Source organism: Portunus trituberculatus, chromosome 7, assembly GCF_017591435.1.
Source record: "Portunus trituberculatus isolate SZX2019 chromosome 7, ASM1759143v1, whole genome shotgun sequence".
Lineage (NCBI taxonomy): Eukaryota > Metazoa > Arthropoda > Malacostraca > Decapoda > Portunidae > Portunus > Portunus trituberculatus.
This window is the reverse complement of record NC_059261.1, coordinates 2,536,913-2,552,542: the sequence shown is the minus strand read 5'-3', so window position 1 is coordinate 2,552,542 and position 15,630 is coordinate 2,536,913. Positions and strand designations below refer to the sequence as shown.

The following is a 15,630-nucleotide window of genomic DNA, read 5'->3' as shown; positions in this document are numbered from 1 at the left end:
CCTTGGTTTACCCTCGAAGTCTCCAGCCATTTTGAGGTTATCTGGGTGTTTCTTGACTGGAGCTCTCTCACCACGAGGTGCTTCGTCGGGAGATGGGGCATAGAAGTCCCCATCCATACGAAGGTTGTCAGGGTGTTTCTTGACAGGGGCCCTTTCTGCATAGGGTGCATCCTCCCTTGGCTTACCCTCGAAATCTCCAGCCATCCTCAAGTTGTCAGGGTGTTTCTTGACTGGAGCTCTCTCACCACGAGGTGCTTCGTCAGGAGATGGGGCGTAGAAGTCGCCATCCATACGAAGGTTGTCAGGGTGTTTCTTGACAGGGGCCCTTTGACCATAAGGTGCATCTTCCCTTGGTTTGCCCTCAAAGTCACCGACCATCTTCAAGTTGTCAGGGTGTTTCTTGACTGGAGCTCTCTCACCACGAGGAGCCTCCTCAGGAGATGGTGCATAAAATTCTCCGTCCATTCGCAGGTTGTCTGTGTGTTTCTTGACAGTAGCTCGTTCACCCACGGTGATCTGTTCATATTCCTTTCCAATAAACTCTCCCTCCATGCGAAGGTTGTCAACGTGCCTTTGCACCGTTGCACGTTCCCCAACAGTAACTTGTTCATATTCCTTGCCAATAAACTCTCCTTCCATACGAAGGTTGTCTTCTCGCCGCACAACGTCAACTCTTTCTCCACGGATAACTCTGAATTCATCTTCCTTTCCTTGGAATTCTCCTGTCATTTTCAGGTTGTCGGGATGTTTCTTGACTGGAGCTCGTTCACCGCGAGGTGCTTCTCCAGGAGATGGAGCGTAGAAATCGCCATCCATACGCAGGTTGTCTGGGTGTTTCTTACCAGGTTGTCTTTGCGCATATGGAGCATCCTCCCTTGGTTTTCCCTCAAAGTCTCCTGCCATTTTGAGGTTATCTGGATGTTTCTTCACTGGAGCTCTCTCACCACGAGGAGCCTCATCAGGAGAGGGAGCGTAGAAGTCTCCATCCATGCGAAGGTTGTCTGGATGTTTCTTGACAGGGGCCCTTTGAGCATAAGGAACATCTTCCCTGGGTCTGCCTTCAAAGTCACCAGCCATCTTCAAGTTATCAGGATGTTTCTTCACTGGAGCTCTCTCACCACGTGGTGCTTCATCCGGAGATGGTGCATAGAAGTCGCCATCCATGCGAAGGTTGTCTGGGTGTTTCTTGACAGGAGCTCTTTGAGCATGAGGAGCATCTTCTCTTGGCTTGCCTTCAAAGTCTCCAACCATCTTGAGGTTGTCTGGATGCTTCTTTACTGGAGCTCTCTCACCTCGTGGTGCTTCATCCGGAGATGGGGCATAGAAGTCGCCATCCATGCGAAGGTTGTCTGGGTGTTTCTTAACAGGAGCTCTCTGAGCATGAGGAGCGTCTTCTCTTGGCTTGCCTTCAAAGTCTCCAGTCATTTTCAGATTATCAGGATGTTTCTTGACAGGAGCCCTCTCACCACGAGGAGCTTCACCTGGAGATGGGGCATAGAAGTCCCCATCCATGCGGAGATTGTCAGGATGTTTCTTTATTGGCTCTCTTTGAGCATAAGGAGCGTCTTCCCTTGGCTTGCCCTCGAAGTCTCCTGCCATGGTGAGGTTATCAAGATGTCTTTTGACAGGAGCTCTTTCTCCTTTCGGAGCTTCTTCTGGTGTGGGAGCATAAAACTTTCCATCCATACGCAGATTATCTGGATGCTTCTTCAGTGGTGCTCTCTCACCTATTGTTACATCTTCATACTCTTTACCAATAAATTCTCCTTCCATACGAAGATTGTCTGTGTGTCTCACCACTTCACTTCGTTCTGCTCGAAATATTCTTGTTTCTTCCTCCTTTCCTTGGAATTTTCCAGTCATTCGAAGGTTGTCTTCATGTCTTTTGATTGGGGCTCTTTCTCCCTTAGGAGCATCTTCAGGAGTAGGTGCATAAAAGTCTCCCACCATTTTCAGGTTATCAGGGTGCCTTTTGGCTGGAGCCCGCTCGCCAATTGAAATTTCTTCATATTCTTTGCCAATAAATTCTCCTTCCATTCTTAGGTTGTCTTCTCTACGTACCACTTCAACTCTCTCCCCTTTCATGATGCGATAATCTTCTTCTCTGCCATGAAATTCCCCTGTCATATGCAAATTATCCTGATGCCTCTTCACTGGTGCTCTTTCTGGCCTTGGAGCTTCCTCTGGCGTAGGTGCTACAAAGTCTCCTTCCATTCTTAAGTTGTCTGGGTGCCTCTTAATAGGAGCACGTTCACCATATGGTGCACCTTCACGAGGTTTTCCAACAAAGTCCCCCGACAGTTTAATGTTATCAGGGTATTTCTTCATCGGCTCCCTTACTCCCTTAGGGGCTTTCTCTGTCTCAGGCACCATAAAATCTCCTTGCATATGAAGATTGTCTTCATGCCTTACAATAGAGGCCCGCTCACCTTTGGTAACATAATACTCTTCCTCTCTTCCAGTAAAGGAACCTTCCATTCGTAGACTGTCCTCATGCCTTTTGATTTCAGCTCTTTCACCTCTGTATGTGATCTGCTCCTTCCTCTCTACACTGAAGTCTCCCTCCATGTGTAGCTGGTCTTCATGACGCACTATTTTTGCTCTCTCCCCCTTTAGTGGTGTTGTGTCCGTTGGCTTTCCTTCAAAATCTCCTTGTAACTTAAGATTGTCTGGATGTTTCTTTATTTGCGCCCTCTGCCCTTTAGTTGGACTTTTGCTGCGTTCTCTCACGACTAAAGAGCCTTCCATCTTGAGATTGTCCTCGTGTTTCTTTGTTGCTGCTCGGTCGCCCTTTGGTGCTGGTTGCTTGGGCTTACCTTCAAATTCTCCCTCAACTTTCAGATTATCTGGATGTTTCTTAGTTTTTGCTCTCTCACCCTTTACTGGACTTCTGCCTCTTGGTTGAGTCTCAAACTCTCCTTCCATCTTAAGATTGTCAGGATGCTTTTTGACGGGGGCACGTTCTCCCTTTGGGGCTGACTCAGGTGACCGCCCTAAAAAGTCCCCCTCCACCTTGAGATTATCAGGATGCCTTTTGGTTGGTACACGCTCGCCTTTCGTGGGACTCTTGCTTCTTTCCATTCCTTCGAAGGTGCCCTCCATCTTGAGGTTGTCAGCATGACGTTTTTGTTGTGCTCTTTCACCTTTGATGGGACTGCGACTCCTTGAGCGTCCAGTGAATTCCCCTTCCATGCGTAAGTTGTCTGGGTATCTCTTGATAGCTTCTCTCACCGCCAGGGGAACACCCTCCGGCGAGGGAGTTTCAATATCCCCTGAGAGCTTGAGGTTGTCTGGATATCGTTTCATTGATGCACGCTCACCAACCGGGGCATCTTCAGTCGGTTTGCTTTCAAAATCTCCTTCAAGGCGTAGGTTATCAGGATGTTTTTTTGTGGGTGCTCTTTCCCCAAGAGGAGCCTCATCAGTTGGTTTCCCTTCAAAAGTCCCCTCAAGCCTCAAGTTATCTTCATGGCGTCTAGTAATTGCTCTTTCCCCTTTTACTATTTCTGTTTCCTTTGTTTTTCCTTCAAATATACCTTCCATTCTGAGATTGTCTTCATGGCGGGTCACGTGGGATTTTTCTGTCGTCTGGTAAGCTTGATACTCATCACTAGACCGGTTCATGTACATTTCTCCCTCAAGTTTCGTCCAGGTCTTCTTCCTTTGGAGCTTTGGGCGATCACCGGTCTTTTCTAAATACTCAGAGTGGGAAGAGGACTGCATGGTGGTGATATCTCCTTCTAATTTGATGTTGTCCTCGTGAACAACTCGCTCTGATCGTGACACGGACTGGTGCTGATGGAATGTTTCTTGGCTGGAAGTAACGCCCGTAAACTCCCCTGTCATTTTCAGGGAGTCCTGGTGTTGTCTAATATCTGCCCTCTCGCCCTGGACAACATTGTAGTAGTTCTTGTTTGTGCTGACACCTGTAATGGTCAGATAAAATCAGAGAACAGATGAACAAATGCATGCTACACACACACACACACACACACACACACACACACACACACACACACACACACACACACACACAGGCTATATACGTACTTCCAAAAAATATACCTATTGGCAGAGAGAAGGAAGGACAGCAGTGAGACGAAAAAATGCAATAAAAAGAAGGTAAAAGGTAATCTGAAATATTGTGTTCATTTATTTGATATACGTTGATCTTCTTTCCCTAACAAAGCTCTAAATCACAAGAAATGTTCAACACATCAAGTTTTAACATTTCTAACCTAGATGCAAGTCGGATACATTTGTTGAATCAGTTGAATGAGAAGTGCCTCCCGTGTGGTGAAGCCAATACGAAGCAAAGACAAGATGTATCCACCGTTATGCAGTTTGTTCCTCATTTAAGTATCAAACACAACACCGGCAATAAAACTTACCTTCGAAATCGCCAGACGGAGCAAGGTTGTCCTGTGGCCTCCGTACAGGTGCTCGGTCACCCTGACCTGGCGAGGCCTTGTCGGGCACTGAAAAGTCTCCCTCAGGCCTCAAGTTGTCGGAGGGCCTCTTGACGTCTGCTCGGTCGCCTTTGCCTGGTGAAGTCCTTTCGGGGGCAGTGAAATCCCCCTCAGGTCTCAAGTTGTCGGAGGGTCTTTTGACATCTGCTCGTTCTCCCTTCCCTGGTGAGGTCTTCTCTGGGGCACTGAAGTCTCCTTCGGGCCTCAAGCTATCAGAGGGCCTCTTGACATCTGCTCGTTCGCCCTTACCAGGTGAAGTTTTGTCAGGCACTGAGAAATCTCCTTCCGGCCTCAGGCTGTCAGAGGGCCTCTTGACATCCGCTCTGTCACCCTTTCCTGGTGATGTCTTGTCGGGCACCGAGAAATCTCCTTCAAATCGTAAGTTATCGGAAGGTCTCCTTACATCTGCTCGATCACCTTTGCCTGGTGATGTCCTCTCCGGTGCTGTGAAGTCTCCTTCTGGCCTCAGGTTGTCGGAGGGTCGTTTGACGTCTGCTCGATCTCCCTTACCCGGTGATGTCCTCTCGGGGGCAGTGAAGTCTCCCTCTGGCCTCAGGTTGTCGGAGGGTCGTTTGACGTCTGCTCGATCACCTTTACCCGGGATGGCTCTCTCTGGGTAGTTGTATTCTCCTGTCAACTTGATGGAATCTTTTGGGCGACTCGCTGGTAGAGCTACACCAGATATTGTCATGAATTCTTCCTTTGCTGTACTCTTACCTGTAAAATAATGTAAATTATTGATGGTAAAATAGCTGACCACGCTGGATATTAATGTTATAACAAAATATGACAGTTTAACTCACCATGGTAATCTCCCTCAACCATAATGCTGGACATCTCCTGTCTACTTCTGGCGGTCCGCGTATCTGTAACAAAATGTGATGGATGTAGGTATAGAAAAAAAAAAAAAAAAAAAAATTATATATATATATATATATATATATATATATATATATATATATATATATATATATATATATATATATATATATATATATATATAGTGACATATAGACTGCGAATTGCCAATGCCTTGATTCAACAAGTTAAGGTAGATCATTTACTTTCCTAACACTTTAATCATCATGACATCTTAACCTCGATAAAATGCTTCGATGTAAATTAGTTATAATTTCGAATGACACCAACAAAAGACAAAATCATACATTACAATTCTTTATGAGCCTGTAGTTTAATTTTCTTAGTGAAATAGACAAATCAAGCTGTAAGGCTAGAAAAATTTTGTTGCTTGATTCTGGAAAAAACAAATTTGTTGGATTGAGACTAACGGTGAAAGCGGTGGTGAATCTCGACTTTTTCTACTTTACAGTACCTCTAATCTGAGATGTCTGTATATTTTCCTGGACTTGCGAAGCGTGCTGGGAGGAGACCGAGGATGTCTCCTGATGGCTCTCCCTCATGTGTGTGCTATGGTGTGAAGTCTCGTGGCTAGCTAAGGACACTTCTTGACTTGTAGACTTCCTTTGACTCTCTGAAATCTGACTTTTCGAGAGTTTATCCAGTTCTGAGATCTGCTGACTGCTGGACATCTGACGATTCTCTGATGACATGTACTGACTCTGTTGCTGCTGCTGACTTGACAATGACATCTGCTGAGTCTCTGACATCTCCTGAAGCTCCTGTCTCGTGGATGACCTGCTCTCCTGATGTCTGCTTTCGTGTGTTGCTGCAGAGCTCATCATTTGCATGTCCATACTTGATGCTGCTTGTTGACTTTCTAGTATTTTGTTGGTGCCCTCAGTAATGACGCTTCCACTGACCACTTCACGCGAGTCTGACGTCTGGTTCAGTTTGCGTGAGAAGGAGGAGGAGGAGGAGGAGGACACCTGGTAGGAACTGACGGAAGAGTGTTCAGCAGCCATCTTGGAAGAGGAGGAGGTCGAAGTGCCGCTCACTGCACATGACGGACGAATCAAGGAAGAAATATAGGAACAAAAAATAATTGACGTGGCACAAGAAAAAAAAATGAGTAAAGGAAAAAAAAAAAAATAAGTGATGAAAAGATTCAACACACACACAAAAAAAAACATGAATAAAAGCAACTCATAGATCAGTAACTAAAAACAACAATATCATGATAAAGTAAATGAAAAACTTAAAAACAATAAAGAACGAAACAACATCTAGCAATAAATTAAGAAATGGAGGAAAAAGATAACGTAATACATAAATTATACGGCAAAGCTGACACATTACTACATACAAAGAACAACAATAAAAAAAAAAAAAAAAAAAAAACTGTTGGAAACATGAGACAAAAGAGAGTAAGAATTTAGTGTTGGTCTACCTTCAACTTGATAACTGGGGAAGGTGGGCTTACCTGTCAGACCGCCGCCTCCTGCCCCGGGGATGATCTCAATCATGCTTGGCTCCCCGACTCGTAACACTGCCTGCTGCTGAACACACGGGAAACGACCTTGTGTTAGTCCAGTCATTGATATATTTTTCTCTCTCTAGAATGATCCTATTTCATTTTATCTATTCACTTATTTTTTTTTAAATGCTTCATTCTATGAGCCTTGAGAGTTTTCCTATTATGTGTAGTATTTGGAAACTACAGAATCCATGGACAAAAATAATGATAATAACAATAATTATACAACAAAAATAAAGATAATAACAATAATTATACAACAATAATGATGAAATAATAACAACAATAATAATAACATTAATAATAATAATAATAATAACAATAATGATCATCTGCAGTGCACTCATGAATGTGTGTGTGTGTGTGTGTGTGTGTGTGTGTGTGTGTGTGTGTGTGTGTGTTTACCTGCGTTGCCTGCGTGACGTGTCGGCCGCCGTCTGTGGTGAGTCCCGCCTGCTGTTGCTGCTGCTGCTGTGCCTCGCTACTGAACAAGTCCTCCTGGATAGACAGCGAGTCTGCAAACTTCTGTAATTCCTGCTGAGTGTGTTGGTCGTAGGATGAGCGCATGTGTTTCTCTTTGCTGGAGGAAGAGCTCTCCTGCATGCTCGAGTATGACCGTTTCTCCTGCGTGCTGCTGGATGACCTGTGTTCTTGTGTCGAGGAGGAGGTTGTCATCTGCTGGGCGCCGGCGAATGAAGCGCCCTCTGCCTGGGACTGTTCAAGGTGATGGCGATGGGTCTCTCCACTCACGCTGCTGTAGGAAGAAGATTCGGAACCTGTAGATAACTGGAGACTCTCGCTGGAAGGCACTGGTTTTGAATGAGTTGTCAGATAGAACACAAGTTTGTAAGTGTAAACTGGAAAAGCAAGTACTGAACAAATGGCTGAGCAGATCAGTGATGTCTGGAGTTATGACGTGAACAGATGATGCATTGGGTCTATATAAAGTCACGGCTTGTAAGTGTGAGTTGGAAGAACTAGGACTTAACAAATAGTTGGTTAGGTAAATGATATCTGGAACTATAATCTGGAAGCAATAGATGAAGTGGAGCGTACAGGTGGTGTATAATTCTCATTCACTGTACGTTTCAAGAAGACTGTCAAGGACGCAGAAAAGTAAGAAAAAAAATATTCATGTGTCATTCCTCTCAAAAAGAAGTAAATAAATAAAAAAATAAATGATAAATAAATAAAAAAAGGAAGAGTATAAAAACCGTTGACCGTATTAGTCCCGAGATTAAAACACAAATTAAAGAGACAGACTAACATGGAGAAAAAAAAAAAAAAAAAAAAAACTGGGAGATTTCAAGTAGGGGTAACTGATGGTGATTGTAAACATAAGCGATACATTGACTCTCTATAGACATCCCGAGAACTGATGGTGCCACCCTGAGAGGAAGCCACGGCAGACTTTGACACGTGACCCACCACGGCCATGCTCCTCAACCCGCCACACAATTTGGTGAAGATCGATGGGCCAGAAGTGAATGTTGCGCCGCAGCTACTTTACCACCGCGACGGTCTGCTGTTGCTACCACTACTGCTACTGCTACTACTGCTACTGCTACTACTACTGCTACTGCTACTGCTACTGCTACTACTATTACTATTAATACTATTATAACTACTACTGCTCCTGTTCCTCCTCCTCCTCCTCCTCCTCCTCCTCCTCCTCCTACTACTACTACTACTACTCTAATACTATCCTGACTGTTATCCCTACTACTGTACTACTTCTACATTTACTATTTCCATCTATATACTAAAACTACTACTACTACTACTACTACTACTACTACTACTACTACAATCTCCGTACAAGTGGACATGAAGTAAACGTCCCTTATCATAACTTTCCCTCCCAAATACAAACAAAGACTCATTCTACAAGTATTTTCATTGCGGGGACAAAAAAACTAAGAATGTCATTGGTCTGTTCTCACCTCACGTGGTGGACTAATAGCTGGTGATCGATGCGTTAGTGTTTTCTTGTTCACTTTGGCAAATATGTGACGCTTATGTCTCTCTCTCTCTCTCTCTCTCTCTCTCTCTCTCTCTCTCTAGTTAGTCTCCTCCTCTTCCATTTACAAATAAGAACACTAGAACACAAGCTACAAAAATGTGTTCTTATGCTCAACCGTCGTTTTTAATTATTCATTTGATTATTTATTTGACTTTTGTTGTTGTTTTTGTTTTTCTTATCATTATTGTTACCAGTGTTTTGTTTTGTTTTGTTTCTTTTAGTGTAGTTTCGTCCCTTTTTTTTCTTATTAAGTTTTGTATGTTCTTTATATTTCCTCTCTTTAGCAATCTCACTTCTTTTTCTTTTCCTCTCCTCTTCTTTACCTAATAAAAAAAATCACCTACTGTAGTTAGTTCTTGTGGCTGATTTTCTCTTTCGTCCTATCCTTCTCCTCTTCCTCCTAAATCATTATCACCACCCTCATGGAGTTTCGATTCTTTCTCGCCACTTCAATACTTACTCATAAACTTAACTAACATAAACCTCTTCGCTTCCTGGACCGTCTCTCTATAATGCATAAGTTCACGGAATGCTGAAGGTGAAGGAACTCGAAGAAAGACTGAATCCATTTTTTTTCCAAGTTCAATCAATACTTGTGACGATTTTGTTTACCTGTTATTTTTGAGACATGAAGGAGGAGGAAGTGGTGGTGGTGGTGGTGGTGGTGGTGGTGGAGTAGTGATGATGATGATGATGATAATAATTTTATTTTTTCATTGTGTATTGTTGTTATTGCTATATTTATTTTTCATCCTCATCCTCATCACTATTATAGTCGTTATTACTACTATCATTGTTATTATCATTACCACTATTGTCACCACCACCACCACCACCACCACCACCACCACCACCAGAAGCACACGTAAATAAGCTTATCAACAATTGTGAACCCCCTTTCGCCCCATCCCCACAAAAAAGATAAACAACACTACTTTACCTATTTACTCCTCATTTCCCTTCCATTCCACACACACACACACACACACACACACACACACACACACACCTTCCCTCCCCTTCCCTCGTCACACCTCACCTCATTTCTCCCTCCAGACAGGTGTGAGGCAGGTGAGGCGTTCAGTATATTGGTGATTACGTTATGAGTTCAACATTCGATAGTGTCTGAATGATTAGGAAGGAACACAAAGGAACATGAAGAAAGAACAAGCAGCAAGACCTATTATCCTGTGTGTGACTGTAATTAGCTAAGAGAGAGAGAGAGAGAGAGAGAGAGAGAGAGAGAGAGAGAGAGAGAGAGAGAGAGAGAGAGTAGAAGGGCGATGTTGATGTTTTTTTCAGTCTCTATTTCTCTCTTAGTTTTGTTTACTTTGTTGTTGTTGTTGTTGTTGTTGGCGGTGGTGGTGGTGTGGTTGTGAAGTGGGTGGTAGTATTGAAGTGTTAAGTGTGTGTGTGTGTGTGTGTGTGTGTGTGTGTGTGTGTGTGTGTGTGTGTGTGTGTGTGTGTGTGTGTGTGTGTGTGTGTGTGTGTGTGTGTGTGTGTGTTTACTGGTATAGTGGAATGTTTCTGGACACTCGCCAATACTCCATCCACTTCACTTCATCCACCTGTGTTCACTTCACTTCATCCAGCCACCCACATACCACTGCTTGCTGTTCGCCAGTGTCACGCCGGTCACCTGTGCGGCAACTAGCGGTGTGTCACGCAAGTGTCTGTTGGCTTGTCACGTGTATGTGTGTTGTTCTTCTCTCTCATGATGTCACTTTTCTTTCGTTACATTTTTCTTTCCCTCCTTTTCCTCCACTGTAAAGTCATATTTTCTTTCCATCTATGTATCTATCAATCTATCTATCAATCTCTTTTATATTTCATTATTTGACTGAATATGTTTCGTAATATTTTTGTGACAACCAATGATCAATAAAATATTTTCTGTTCTGTAATCTGGCAAATCAAGTAATTCTGTTCTTCTGTATATAGAATTTATTGACTTCTTGCTACTCCCCGCCTCAGTCATGCGGGGGGAGTGAAGACAAGGCTTAAGGAAAGGAGGCCTGACCTACAGAATGGTATATGGTAAATGTCAGTCTATAGTAACCCAAAGAAACACAAAGGAATAACAAGCAGCAGGCGATCTCTTGGTCCCGTCATCATACGTATTTTGCAGACTAAGTGAGATTTTCTTCATATCTCAAGAATCTTGGCCAAGGAAAAAATGAATGAATAAATAAATAAATAAAAACTCTTCTCATTTCTCTGCTCCCAGAAAGCCAGTCGCCTCAAGTTTTCAAAAGTTTGGCTAATTTAGTTCACGAGGCGTCTTGACACTTCTCTTTTAAGAATGCTTATATATCAGGAAGGAGTCGCTGGGAAACAAACAAGGTGTTCCCGGGGCGGCGCGCGGTGCATGTGTCCAGGCCGCCCCTACCGTGACTTCAGCGTCATGTCCGTGCAACACCAAACACTCTGAAGCTAAACTAGCCAATGTATTTGTAGCTTCTCTCTCTCTCTCTCTCTCTCTTTTTTTTTTGTCTTTTTATCTGGTGGAGAAGGGAGCAGCAGTCAAGATGTTTTATTTTCCTTTATTCCTTACATTTGTTTAGTGTTATTAATTGATTGTGTGTGTCCTTGGTCAGCCTTGCATTATATAGCAGGGTTTCATTTCTAACTAGTTTACCAGACACCAAAATATTCCATTGCTTGCTTATTTAAACATAACTTTGAAATGTCCTGTATAAAAAATAAACTCGATTTTCAACCCACACTCTACCTTATGACTCTCGATCAATCTTCAGTTCCTTAATTTTTCAAGAAAGACCTTCATAATAGCAACAAATTGCCCCCGCCACCTCCCCCAAAAAAAAAAAAAAACCAGGAAGGTGTTAGTGCCCAACGAGTGGTGAAAAACATTATCCAGAATTATGAAAGCAAAAAAGAGAAGAAAAAAAGATTACTTACTATTATGTCTGTCTTCTACTGGCACATACTTTGGAAGATGATTTGCATGGACGAGAGAGAGAGAGAGAGAGAGAGAGAGAGAGAGAGAGAGAGAGAGAGAGAGAGAGAGAGAGAGAGAGAGAATTTTTTAGTTTTGAAGAAACATTCAAAACACTATACAAGGAAAACAAGCGTCGATAATTTAGTAGCTGGAATGAATACAGGGAAATCAAACTGGTGGAATCACTCTTTCTTTAGGATTTTGCGGCCACAGAAACACTCTAAACACCAAGGCACGGAAACACTCTAAACACCAAGGCACGGAAACACTCTAAACACCAAGGCACGGAAACACTCTAAACACCAAGGCACAGAAACACTCTAAACACCAAGGCACGGAAACACTCTAAACACCAATCCACGGAAACACTCTAAACACCAAGGCACGGAAACACTCTAAACACCAAGGCATGGATACACTCTAAACACCAAGGCACGGAAACACTCTAAACACCAAGGCACGAAAAGCAGTCTAGATAAATAAACAAGTAGAAGAACTGTCGTGTAAATAATAGATGAAATAACTCGTTTTGGGGTTTCCGAGCTAGAGCGACATTCAAAACGAGTAAACGAGTAAGAAGTGTAAATAGAAAGGACAACAAGGAAACATACTAGAAAATAACAACCCGTTCTTTTGATTTCCAGGCTACATCAATACATGACATTAGTTCACAAAATTAGTTGGAAATGTTGATGGTTGGAGGAAAACAGAAAAATGATACACGTCAAACAACTTTTTCTCCCCAGTGTTACGAGGGTTACTGGTGTTACCGTTCCCGAAGACGTGGCGTGTAGGGCGTGAGTTGGCGAGGTCAGGCAGGTCCCACAACACCAGCGGGAGTCGAGGGACGCAGGTGTGGACACGAAGGGGAGAGGAAGTAAACTGCCTTACAAATCAATGGACCACCTCATGTTTCTCTCTCTCTCTCTCTCTCTCTTTCCCGTGTGTGTCCCTCTCCTCCCTACCTATTATACCTACCTTGTACCTTCTTACTGCCACGCCTGTCCCTTTGCTTCCCCTTGCTAGATAATCTTTTACGTCTCTATTTGATCTATTTTCTTTATTTCTCTTCGTTTCTTCCTCCCTCCCTTTTTTTTCCTGCCTATTACACGTGTCTTGTAGCATATATTTGTTCATTTCCCTTGCTGTCTCTTTCCCTCAACTAAGTAACTCTCTTTCCACATCTTTATTTCATCTATTCCCTTCGTCTCTATCTGTTATACCTGCGCTGTACTTTCCATACCGCCTTGCCTCACTCACTGTCTGTATCTCTCTCTCTTTACCTGTCTCTTTCCCTCCCCTCATTAACTCTAATCTTTAACATCTTCATTCTCTTCTTTGTACACGATTATCCTTACCTCCATGCGTTAGTTTTCTTATTATTCTCCATATACCCCGTCTATCTACTTCCTCGAGTGTTTTTTTGTCAATGTCGTGTGCAAAAATGGGTAATATCTCACCCTGCCTTTCCCTTGGCCTCTTTCCTCACGCCAACCCTGAGTCCTTCATTCTCCTGCCACGCACGTCAGCTGATTACTCGTTATAAAACAAGGACGTGACTTGTTAGTAGTAGAGGTGGTAGTGGTGGTGGTGGTGGTGGTGGTGGTGGTGGTGGTGGTGGTGGGATAAGTATTCGTATAGCTTTTCTTTTCCCTTGATGTTGAAATGTGAGGAAGAAACGTGGAAATAAGGCTTGTTTACGGTGAATTTCTCGTAGATATTAATGTTATCTTAGTGATTTTGTGACTTGCTTCTTGCATAAATAAAAGCATAAATGAATAAGCCTTTCTATATATATATTCTTTTGTACAGCACGAACACCACTTCTAAATGAAAAAAATAATAATAAATAAATAAAAACGTCAGCTCACCAAGGACTAGCTGTGTGAAATTGAGCAGTCTTCTTTTCTACTCACTTCAGCTACACTATTCCTTCCTTCAGTATCCTTGTTAGTTCAGCAAAAACGTTGAGATTACGTGTTTGAAACTGATCTATACTAATTTTCACTCACTCTGCAGCTTCTCTCGTTAGTTCAGCCAGGAATTAAAGTCCAGACGTTTGAAATTCACCTGTATTCGTTTTTGTTCACCTTACGCCAAGCTTCCTGAGTGAAATATTCCGTGCTATGTTTACTGTCTCGCTCCCTTGGCAGTCCTCCCTTTCCCTGCATCTCCCTAACCCCTCATTACGCACTGACGCTCATCATCCCTCATTCCCCTCCGCTCGCCCTCCCCTCGCCCTATTCCCTATTATAAAGCGATGAAAGGGACAGTGCATGACTAATCTCTCTCTCTCTCTCTCTCTCTCTCTCTCTCTCTCTCTCTCCAGGTTTTTACAGTACAGGGGGGTATTTTACAGGTTAAAGGGAATATGATAAGTACTTTCTGTCTTAAAATCCAATCCTGATGTTGATAATAAATATAACTCTCTGTCTCTCTCTCTCTCTCTCTCTCTCTCTCTCTCTCTCTCTCTCTCTCTCTCTACAAGTCTTTACAGTACAGGCCTGGGAGTCTTTTACAAGTTAAAGGTAATAGATGAGTATTCCCCAGCTTAAAACCTAATTCTAATGTTGATAATAAAAATAGTTCTCTCTCTCTCTCTCTCTCTCTCTCTCTCTCTCTCTCTCTCTCTCTCTCTCTCTCTCTCTCACAGGACCATTAGCTCCACCATCCACTGTGTGATCACAAAGCCCAGCCTGGCGTGACAGCACAAATTACAAGAGTGCATCCAAATCTTGTCGCATCATAACGGTTGTCTTCGCTGAGTCTCCTTATCTAAAACGCTTTCCTCTCTCGCCACCACTGTTTTCACAGGCCACACGGAGGATGAGGTGAGCTATTAAGAGTCTTTTATCTGCTTATAATGTAGAAATCTTGTTAATCAGACACTAGGATGCTAAGAACACCCTTAATACCAGTGTCACTTCAACTACAGCCTTTGGAAAATAGTGGAGTTGCGGGGCAGATGTGCTTAACCCCTTGAGTTAAGCACATCTGCCGTTTACATATTCATACTAACTGCTTACTATTTGGTGATTTTATAGAGCCTCAGAAACGTATGAAGGGGATTGAAATAGTGAAGACTGCGGCCATTAATTTTCTGACATCCAGACCTTTCCTAATGTCAGTAAAATGTCTAATCGTACACAGATCTCAAGGTAAAGATGTCTCCCAGTATTGAAGGCATTAAGAATGTGGCGTTACTGTGGGGACATTTTTCTAAGTGACCCCTGGCAAGCTCCGGCGCATTGAGAACCGTTTTCTCTAAGGAATTTTTATCGGAAACTAACCCAGACAGACAGACGGACGCCCAGGTAGCCATAGATATAGAGGCAGACACAGATAAACAAATAAATCTTTTCAAATCTTTCAGAAACACACACACACACACACACACACACACACACACACACACACACACACACACACACACGGTTCGATTCCCCGGCCGGGTGGAGATATTTGGGTGTGTCTCCTTTCACTGTTCACCTAGCAGTGAGTAGGTACGGGATGTAAATCGAGGAGTTGTGACCTTGTTGTCCCGGTGTGTGGTGTGTGCCTGGTCTCAGACCTATCCCAAGATCGGAAATAATGAGCTCTGAGCTCGTTCCGTAGGGTAACGTCTGGCTGTCTCGTCAGAGACTGCAGCAGATCAAACAGTGAAATTACACACACACACACAAATGGAGAGAGAGAGAGAGAGAGAGAGAGAGAGAGAGAGAGAGAGAGAGAGAGAGAGAGAGAGAGAGAGAGAGAGAGAGAGAGAGAGAGAGAGAGAGAGAGA

At 43.2% G+C, this 15,630-nt stretch overlaps 1 protein-coding gene across 1 annotated transcript in view; it reads right to left on the bottom strand.

Annotated features, from left to right (window-relative positions):
- LOC123520583 overlaps nt 1-15,630 on the bottom strand; it is a 91,625-nt gene that overhangs the window by 12,505 nt on the left and 63,490 nt on the right. Inside the window, 6 exon segments of the mRNA XM_045282983.1 lie at nt 1-3,926; nt 4,392-5,186; nt 5,273-5,335; nt 5,803-6,384; nt 6,811-6,886; nt 7,270-7,618. Coding sequence (XP_045138918.1) covers nt 1-3,926; nt 4,392-5,186; nt 5,273-5,335; nt 5,803-6,384; nt 6,811-6,886; nt 7,270-7,618 — 5,791 coding nt within the window.